This window comes from Vidua chalybeata, chromosome 3 (assembly GCF_026979565.1).
Source record: "Vidua chalybeata isolate OUT-0048 chromosome 3, bVidCha1 merged haplotype, whole genome shotgun sequence".
NCBI lineage: Eukaryota > Metazoa > Chordata > Aves > Passeriformes > Viduidae > Vidua > Vidua chalybeata.
Window position 1 is genome coordinate 89,493,982 of NC_071532.1, and position 10,768 is coordinate 89,504,749.

General features: G+C 39.7%; 1 protein-coding gene across 1 annotated transcript in view; it reads right to left on the reverse strand.

The window, feature by feature from the left end:
- FAM83B (family with sequence similarity 83 member B) overlaps positions 1-10,450 on the reverse strand; it is a 49,314-nt gene extending 38,864 nt beyond the window's left edge. Inside the window, exons 1-2 of the mRNA XM_053939785.1 lie at positions 10,362-10,450; positions 5,252-5,755 (exon numbers count right to left, since the gene is read on the reverse strand). Coding sequence (XP_053795760.1) covers positions 5,252-5,701 — 450 coding nt within the window. The 5' untranslated portion in view covers positions 5,702-5,755; positions 10,362-10,450. The remainder of the gene's footprint in view (positions 1-5,251; positions 5,756-10,361) is intronic.
- Positions 10,451-10,768: the final 318 nt, after the last annotated feature.

Below are 10,768 nucleotides of genomic sequence, written 5' to 3' on the forward strand. Positions count from 1 at the left end.
AGCAGGGAGAGAAAGGGACAGGCAGGTAAAACAATGTGAAGACTCTGAAGGCAAATCCAAGCAGAGAAAATGCCTGAAATAATTACAAAGTAGTAAGCAGCACTACTTTGTGATGACAAAAAATGATACTGGGTCACACAGTAGCAACAAGAGTAAGATAAGTCCTCTTCCAACACACGGCATGTACTCAGTGCAATTAGAAAAAATGGGACACGATGTCACTTTCTGAAATAAATCTAACAAACTGAAAACTATGTTTCACCTGGAAACCATACACATGACTGCCATGCTAGTTTTCAACCATCAGGAAGTCTTTTAACAGATGTTGAGAGGAAGTTAATGATGAATTCACCCTTCAGCACAGCAGCTGAACCAAAAGGCACCTGCTGAAATCCTTGTGGGGCAGAATATCTTGGCAGGGAAAATGCTGCCTATAGGTTTTCAGCCGGAAACTGAGTATTTCTATGTGTTACTCTCATCTTAAAAAATTATATCCACTAATTATCTAACACTTTAGAGATAATACAGAAAATGTCTGAGTGGGACAACTACTGTATTTATCTATTCTTTCTCCCTGAATTCAGCAGATTGCTCTGGTTTTTGCATACAAAAAGGTGCAGCCCCTCTCTCATCTGCTTGAACTGATGCAATTAGTGAGCTAAGACAAGCCCTGCCACAAGCACAATTCATTATCATTGTTCCAGTCTGCGTTCAAATTATATTTAAAATAGTTGGCAAAGAGTACTGGTGAAAGAGAAATAAAAGATTGCTCAACACATCCATATTCTACAAGTTTTCTCCTTATAGAAACATTATTCTTCATATAAGCATGTAAGAATTTGATTTTCTTTCATACTAGACTGGAGCCAGTACTAGACAATTATTATTATATTATACACATGACCAAATGAGATTAACAGTACATAATAGTGAATTAATAATGAACAATAATGAATAATTAATAGCAAATAATAACGAATTAATAATGAATATTTTTCCTGTAATACAACTCACTCTTGCTTGAAACAATTCACAACAAAATAGAATAAAAAAACAAAAGAAGGCATTTTCCTTTTTATATATTTGCAAAATGAATCAACTGATTTTATTTGATGAGGTCCACTGTTTTAGAAAACAATGCAGACATTTTGTACATAACTCTTTCTCACAAGAATTCAAAGGAACACCTTTTTGACTAAGTGCTTACCTACAATGTCCAGCAAGACTAATAACAAGTTACACTGATTCACAATGCTTAATGTCATTATTTCCCAAGGGTCCAAGTTTTGCAACTTTTCTCATTAAAAACACCAATCATGAGTATTTCAGCAAAAACAACTGCCTTTTTTTATTTTCCAAATAATAATACACTAAACATTCAAATTTTTAGTTAAGTTTCTAAGCAATTATATTTTTTAAAAATTCTTACAAATATCACTGACGTTGTGAACCCAGGCTTATGACTGCTAGTCTATCTGAATAAAATAAAATCAGTGAAAAGTATTGCATATTTTTTGAATAATGTGCTGCCTCATACATTCCATCATAAATCCCAAAAGTATGTCAGGATTCTTCAAGTGTTTTCTGGCATGTGCTACAAGCTAGTAACCCTTGGGTTGTCTAAACAACATGGTTCTTTAAAAAACAGGTTTTAATTCTCTCCAGGAGGAGCAGATTCTTATTTGGATGTTAGTCTGAACTGTGCCTTCTCTCTAAAATGGTGTAAGAACGTCTCCATGGTTGACAGAGGAATCTAGTTACCGTAAAAAATAAAAACACACTGCCAGAAGGTCCCTTTGGTGCTCTGTGCCTTGCCTCACCCTGTCAATCACACCTGAGAAAATAGTAAAAGCGATTTCTTGCACACATGTACAAACTCCTAACTGATGGTTTTGAGGCAACTCTTATGAAAAGTCACGGAGGGAGAGAACACTTCATTATTGAAGTCTCTGTATTACAGTGTTCTAAAAGAGGGAACTTTCATGTTAACCATGTCAACCCTCTACAACCTGGCACAGATGAGTAATAATCTTGATATCATTTCCCAGATGAATAATCTTCTCAGTAAAAACTGCTAAACATTATCAGTTGCTGTTCAGACAGCTCAGCTGTGATGAGTCAGGATGTAGGAGCACCTCAAGCCTCAGAGAAGCCGGAAACCTGCCAATGATTAAAGGTAGAAGCCTCTAAAACATAAGAGAAATAAGGCTAAACCTTGTTTACAAAAGTCTCTATCATTAAGGTCAGACAGACCTTGCAGTGCTTGGTTATATCAACATGTGAAAAAGACTCGTGTCTCCCCAGTTGACACAGTCACACCAAACAGCCTCCTTGTGTGAGCACAGGTTATGTTGACAGAGGAGGGTGGTTGGCAAGCTGTATCATTTAGAGATGAGGTCTAGTTACACCAACTGTAAGCCCATCTTGTTGACATCTTGGTTTTACCTAAGGCACTCTGCTAACACCACATCTATCCCACAGAAGTGCTATAGTATACAGGTAACAATGTAATGCCATGCTGTGTACAATACAGTTTCCCTGCTCTAACAAACCTTCAGAAACATATATCACAAGCATGGATTCATCTCTTTAAAATGGTTATTAGCTCATTTTTCTGGGATTTAACAGTATTGATCCTTTTCTGTAAGAATTCCATTATTACATCACCTGTATTTTACATTGAAGGTGATGTCTGTAATTTTTATGCTGCTTGTGTATTCAAGAAATACGTGACAAGATTTTATTACAATACTTCTCTATAGTCACTGGTTTTATTCTAGTGTAGCATGGCCTTACAAATGATTTCTTTAGTCAGGAAAAAATCAGTCAGCAAGCAAGTTGCTTAATGTTGTTTACAACATCTTCTTAAGGTCAAAATTAACATACATAATAATCATTTTAAGGAGTGACACTGTGATGCATCAAGCATGAAAGAGGTCAAGAATAAGTCCACTAATAGTGTCATCTTATCCTTATATATATATCCCAATATTCGCAAGCATCTAGGTTTCAAGTGTCTCAGTCTCCTTCGTGAATTTTTGGGATAGTTTATACATATAAAAAAACATCAGATAGGTTCCTTCATGGAGCGAATCAGTGCAGAAATATTCTCTGCCTTGCCCTTATAGGAGCTGGTTTCCTACTACACCAAGATCTCTGGTAGCCCAGGGAAATCAATGCCTGAACTCTGACACTCAGTCTTGGTGCTTGAATTTAAGTGGTATGAACATGCCCACCTCCAACAGCCTGTTTATTTTCACACAGAAGTTTGCTGAAATTCCCTAAGATTATTTTTTCCCACAGCTTAATGCTGTGTTGGCTGAATATGATTTCCTGATTTATTCTTTACAGGTTTCTGTTTTTCATGTGTAACATTATCCTATTGCCTCTGAATAGTTGCAAGACTATACATCTCCACTACTACATAACAAAGAACCCTGTTTAATATAACCACATTTTTGTAAGTGGCTTAGGAGAAGTGCACTAGGCTGTTTACAAAGTGCTTACCTACTGTAAGCATGATTTAAATACTTTACCTTGCTTAGAAATATTTCAAACTTTTCTATGCATCTGCAGACAAAAGAGGCTGAACAACACTATGTCTCAGATTTAATTGCTGGTCCCTGAAGCAACCAATCTATATCACTGTATCAAAAGTGTTATGGTTGTTGAGGTTGTGTTGATCAGCTAAACAAACCTTTCAGCTGTTACATTTGACAGTGACACACATAAAACATCCTCTTCATAAAGTGTAAGCAACATAAGCACATCAGGGAGCAACATACTATGCATTCAACCTTCTTCCAAAGCAAAGCAAGAAGCACACCTCATTTTCTTCTACAGCTGCATCAAAGGAGCAACTAAGGGGGAATGCCACTTCATGGCATCTCAAGACTTTGAAGGAAAACTGAACTAGTCTTCTCGAAAGAGTTAACAGTGTTTTAGTTGTTTCCCCTACAGTGGATACATTGGTAGGTCAGGAGCTGCAGTTGAAAGAGTATTTTGGGCAATTTACAATCAGGTCTCACTACATACCAAATCAGAAAGCATCAAATCTCACTCAGAAAGGGATAAAGAGGGAGAGAATTAATGAACTCTTCCTTGGGCATACAGTCATTCTAAATTATAAACTGTAGGATAAAAGGCCTAGTGATAACTCTATTATGGCAACAAATTATATGCTTTATCTAAATATAGCAGAGACATTGTAAAAAGACGCAGTCCTTCCCTGCCCTGCCCTGTTCTGTTCAGTCTGTTTCTATTGCACATTTACACACATATTTCAGCCACTGAAGTGTTTACAGACATATGTGAGATAGAGCCCATTCCACCAATTTAAAGCTCGTAGAGTCATGCAAAACACAACTGTTTTTCATGGGGAAAATTTGTGAGTGTGACATACCTGCCAGAAATACTTCTGAAACTAATACTTCTTCTGATTTTTTTAACTGACATTGTTTTAAAAATTTAAAACTTAAAAGTTTTAAACTGACACGCTGATGGCAAAAGTGGTTTGTACATACAACATTCTGTCACTAAGGTGTAAGCTGGGTGTGCTATAGGAAACTCAAGATATAAGTGCTCCTAAGTGGAGACAGGTACATTTGGAAAAATGTGCAAATTTTCTAGTCATTAATCAGAAATGAAGGCAAGATACACAAACAAGATCTATTTCCTTGTTGCTTAGTCTAGTTTGTTTTTTTTCATTCAGAGTTGATTTCTGCAAGGACAGAGTTTGATTTCTGCAAGGACATGCCAAAATCACAAAACCAGACTCTCAAGGTACAGGAGTCAGATGAACACCAAGGTGTTGTTTCCTTGTAACTGTCTGCCATGCCAAACCAATGCATGTTCCCTCTGATGCAAGACAGAAACATTAGTATAAATCCTGAAGTTATACAGAGTTGTATCAATGTATATTCAACTGAGGTCAAAGAAGAGGTGTGCTGATTATCTACAAAATTCTCATGCAGTGGTCAGCATTACAGTAAAATGGTAATTATTCATCATAATGGTAGTATTAATTAATCCCTCCAATTAACCCTCAATCCCTCTGAATTAAGGTTAATAACACTGGTGCATGTTGACACCAAAGGACTGATCTCAGTCTGGGAAAACCTTTCCTACTGAATTGTGAGCAACCAGATAATTTTTTCCTGCCCAGACAAAAATAAAAAAAACCCATGTAATAAAATACCAACTAGATTAATATTATTGCCACTTTTTTCCCAATATTATTTTTCATGTTTACCTTTCTTGCATCTCGTATCATCTTCCGAACAGTTTCCTTTATGGTGTAAGGCTGTGCTCGTGGTGGATGAAAAAGCAGATCAATATTTGTGCCACCAGAAATTCCAGGCATCAGATAGGGCCAACCTAAGTCAAGATTTGGAGCTTCCACATCTGATTCAATGGGCCAGTAGGTTCCCGAGGAAGAGGTGTCATCAATAGCATGGTTAGAGGAATAAATTGTGTTTTGGGGAAGTTTGTGAACATTGTTCAAAATATAATCAATTTCCTCATCCGCTAGGAACTCTGAACATCTCTCTTTGGAAAGAAATTCTTTGTAGGCTTCTAAACCTCCTTCAATCAGAGCATCAATAGCTATTCGGTACCATTCCTTGTAATGAGGTTCAATATAGTTGTCTGATCTGCATTCATCATGTAAGGAGGACAGCAAAGATGAAGTTTCCATTTTCATATGTATTTTGTGTAAAGTCTTTTAAGAGTCCATTCATGAGCAGATGAAATGTATCTGCGAAGAGAAAATAAATAAAAAAGCAATGAAAATATTTCTAGATAACTATGGCACACACACAGTTATTAACTGAAATACTCTTCTGGTAAAGTTACTCGAAGTTTTTCTAGCATTTTCCAATAGTTTAAAAATATTTTGAAAAGGCTCAAGGACTACTATTGCCAAAAATTAAATATTGAAGAGATAGATAAATAGTAAATAGATAGATAATATTATATTAAAGAGATAAAGAGCTTTTACATAAAGCAAACACATAATTCAGTGATTTTAGTAAGTTGATATTACAAGCTGTGTCAGAGCTCATAGTACACTGAATATCCATACCAGTAACACCAATACACACCCAATGCATGTTCCAATACACTATCACAGGCTGTGTTTCAAAACCCCCTTTGCAACAACTGTCTGAGTACTGTCCAAAGAAACACTTCAGAAAGCAATTAAATTTCCTACTTTTTGCTACATTACTGTCTCTGCAACACATCTCTTTCCTTTGGCTTCTTTGAAACCACAGTCATTCAGGTACTTCTCCTTATCTATCTGTTCTCCCATGCTGATCTAACCCATTTGTTGCTCCCAAGCAGGACCAGCCTACCTCATTTCAGTGAGTTATGAGGAACTCCAGAAAGATTTATCCTCCCACATCTGGGATCAAACTCTGAATCAGCAATTTGATGTCGAGTTTCCACCCTGCTCATTCCTTCTGCCAAAAGGAGCGGCTGCTTTAATATTTTTTTTTTTTTTTTCAAAACATTAATAACAAGTTGTTTACTGCTGATGTTTTATAAATTCATTCTTATACTTTTTTATTTCATTTAGCAAGATCTGAGAGGGTTGCTTTGTGCTGCACATTGGAGATTTAAGAAAGAGGGAGAACAAATACCCAATGTTTCTTCCTTCACACCTTGGCAACCCTCAGTAACTCACAAAAAAAAAAAGGGGGGGAAGGTGTTTCATGACAGCAGCATCAGCATAGTCATGTAAAACAGAAAGCTGGTAGCACATCTTCCAGGGCTAGGGCATGAAGCTTAAGAGAAAGCTTCATGCAGATTTAGGAAGAACATCCAACAAAGGCAGAATAGTTAAAAAAGCCTGATAGCTTGAAAGTTAACGTTGGGTTTCCCTACAAGCCTAATTAATAGTATAGCAGTATAATAGCAAATAGTCATATGGAGTTCTGATTTCATTTAATGTAACTTAATGTATAAATGTAACTTAATTCCCTCTTCCCATCAAGACCTTCCAGATATTTTTGCAAACAGTGCAATTGCTTTCCACTCTCTGTTGGGAATAGTTTAAACCTTCCCAAAAGGAAATGCAAATTAGCTATATTAACTTAAAGGAATGAAAATAAAAATCTCCATATCTACTGATAGTTCAAAACCCAATTAAATGTTCAATTAAACCAAGATTTATAAGGAACTTGGGAAGTCTGAGGTTAAAAAAAGACCAAGAAATAAAAATCCAGATCTGAAGCTGGTATCAGCATGTCATATGGAATAATTCCATTTGAATCCTGTCTCTCAGCCAAGTAGCAGGGCAGATCTTCCCAGATAGGATTGCTTTCGAGCCTGGGGGAAAGGAGTGTTCCTGGCTGCTTCAAAAGTAGCTCTTTGTGGTGAACTGGAAAGCAGAACACGAAAGGGATCTTACTGCTCTCCCCCAAACTAAGAACTACATGTATTCCTCTGACAGCTACTCAGGGCTTCATTCTACACTGCTCTCACAAGAAGAAATTAATGTGATAAAACAGGAGTAATACCATTTCCCTTCTCCCAGAGGCAGAGACAGCCTGTGGTGGAAGGTGAAGGAGCACTAAGCATACAGTAAAGGTAAGACAGATTCAAAGATTAAACTCTTAACATATTGTAAAATTAAAACACATCAGGACCGGCCCAATCGTCTGGACCAGGTTTTCAAGACATTTTAGATACAGAATGAAGAACAACCAAGAGTACAAAATGCAGGTACTCAGCTGAGTTGTTCTCAAGAGTCTGAACAGTAATACAGGTGACTTCATTGAGATTCCAACACACCCCTCTTTTAGGGCCCTCCAGGACAAATCATTCTCTAGTCACTGCAGTAACACAGTCAGTCTTAAAAGTCAGTCTTATTACGACATGTAAGAATAAATACGATTTTACAAAGGCAAGTGAAAGATATTTCAAAAATTCTCACTACTTTGGAAAGGATATACTTCTAAAATAGAAATTTTTCCACTGACTACATACATACAGTTGTGAAATATGTGTTTATTTCAAAAGCCTGTCTGAACTGATTTTTTCTTATTATTATTCTGTCCTTTGAAAACAGCTTAAGGGAATAGGACTATAGTTAATATGTAACATTGTGCAATATTAAATATTGAATGTTATGAACAAATAAAAAATAAAGAAATTAGTACATATGTGTTCTGCCTCACATGCATTTATTTGGTTTGGTTCTTTCATTTGTTTTTCACAATAGTACAGTATATTGCTTGACTTTTCATTGAACATAATGAATTAATTAAGTGTGGAATAGGTCAAATACAGCAACTTACGCTCAGACTTATGCTGAAAGCAGGGTATAAATATAAGTAACCGTGAAAAGGTGAGACTTCTGGTGCAACATCTTCCAAACAAGAACAGTCATTTTACAGTGAACATCTTTGAAGTTGATGTCTGATTAACAAGTGCTGTTTACAAAAGAAGCTTAAAGCAGTGCACATTAATTTAAGAAAGCAAATGTAAAATTTGCCAGCATGGAAATAAATCACAGAACACTTGAGACAAATGAAAAAATTTTAATCCTGGTATTTGAAATTAAGGACATCAGCATGAGATACATTCATATGAAACAAAAGAGAACTCCCAAATTAAAACAGTGGCTTCAGGTGTACTTGACAAAAGCTCTAGATGTCTTTACAGATGTATTTTTCTCCTTAGAAGGTAAGAGCTACTGTGCAGAAACTGAACCCTTGAAACCATACAATTCTGCATAGAACGCTAGAGGTTTGGACAAAATTCTTAATAACTTTTTGATGTCTTCTTCAACCATGTACTGTGATTTCTGCATAATAAACTTGATTCTTGAAAGGTCCTCCTCAGGTCAACAATTACATTAGCAAGGTTGTGCAGAATGAGGCCCATCTCTGGAGGCTTACAGATCTTTATCACACTTTAAGTATATGATCACAAATTTTACCAGCACCAGGAAAGTTGTCGTTCATCCTCTGAGAAACAACCTTGTCTGTTCATCCCAGCCCAGCATATCAACCACCTTCTCTACTTGAACACAGGGATGAGCCACTTAAAACTTTTTTAGTAAGTGCTATTAATGGCCTTAAATTGAATTTAAACTCAAATGGAGCTGCTAAAACTGGATCTTCTGCTGAAGATCACAAATTCTGAATCCTGTATTGATGTGATCGTCTTGTCTTTCTGTTAACAGGCTCAGACCTTTCTAATGCCATTACCAGGAACCCAGCAAGAAAAGACCTTTTTCTATGAGAAAGAAGTAACTATGCCTTTATATAGAAAGATTTGGAGAATATCCCAGACTTCAAAAATGCAGCAGATGACAAATGTCCACTAAATAAAATTATGCAACATTCTACAGGGGTTCCAGACTAGTACTAGAGACAAGGAGCTTCCCTGCCATACTAATATTCACAGGATTTAAAAAATTTCCTATTCAGCAACTTTAGGGAGCAGCTCTAACCTCAGGCTTGTACAGCCGGTCCTTGGCAAGGGCATGGCCATGGTGCTTTCCTCAGGATGTCCTTATCACTTTTCTAATGGAAATGTGATTACTTTGACAGTTTCTGCATAAAGTCGCAATCTTGCCAGGAAATTTAAACCTCGGGAACAGCTTGTTGCAAGCTGTTGCATACTCTCAGGTATGGTTTTTGGGGCATCCACCTGAACATCTGGCCCACGGCTCGGCCAAGGAGCCTCCTCACGGCTTAAGGGCCTGGCATGACCAAACTCTAACAGAACAAACAGGCGTTTTATGACACCTGCCTTCCACCAACCTTTCTATTAAAGAATTGTATCAAGAATAAATAATAATTACCTTACATTAAGCACTGACAGGCCAATATTTAATTATTAATGAAATTACATTTTCTGTGAATACAAAAGGCATCAAATCCAAGTGAAAAACAACACCGCAAGCGTTCCTGATGCTTCCCTTCTTTTCTCTTTCTCTTGTTTGTTTGTCTGCTCGTTTTGCAGCGGTTTTTTTTTTTTTTTTTTTCCTTTGGCGGGGGTGGCTTCGTTCGTTCAACCAGAAAGTTAACTTTCCAGGCAGAACAAGCGCAGCGGGCGCTCCGCTGGACGACACCGCACGTGTGGCGCCCCCGGCCCGGCGGCCCCGGGAGGGAGCGCGGCGTGGGAGCCGCGGGAGGCGCGCCCGCGGGGCGCCCGCCGCGCCCGGCCCCCGCGCCGCCCCCGCCCGCGGCCGCAGCGCCCCCGCCGCCGCCGCCGCCCGCGCCCCGCGACCCGCGCGCCCCGCTCAAACGCCCCGCGGCGCCGAGCGGGATGCTGGCGGCACGGGGAACTGCCCTGCCCTGCCCCTCTCCCGTCCCTTCCCGGGGGAGACTGAGGGGAGACCCACTTACTGCGCCGGTGCCCCGCGTGGGGTCTCGCCTCCGGAGCGGTGGGGCGGCTCGACCCGGCTGCTGCGAGCGCGGCGGCGGCGAGTCACGGCGGCGCAGCGCTCATCGCAGGTACTTCCCGTCGCTCTCAGGCGCGGTGGGTGTGGAAACCAGTTACAACATGTCAGGACGGTGTCGCACCAAACCCGCCGCCGCGGGAGCGGGGCGAGGACTTGTCTGAACTGGGGAAGCCCGGCCCTCTCCGGCGGAGCGAAGGGCAGCGCCTTCCCCGGGCCGCGCCGGGCCCCCCGCCCCGGCCCATCCTGCGCTGCCCTGCCCTGCCCGCCGGCCCGGCCGGCAGCCGCGGGAGCCCGCGGGGCAGGAGCGACCCGAGCCAAGGCACCGGCTGCCCCGCGGCGGGCCCGGGAGCG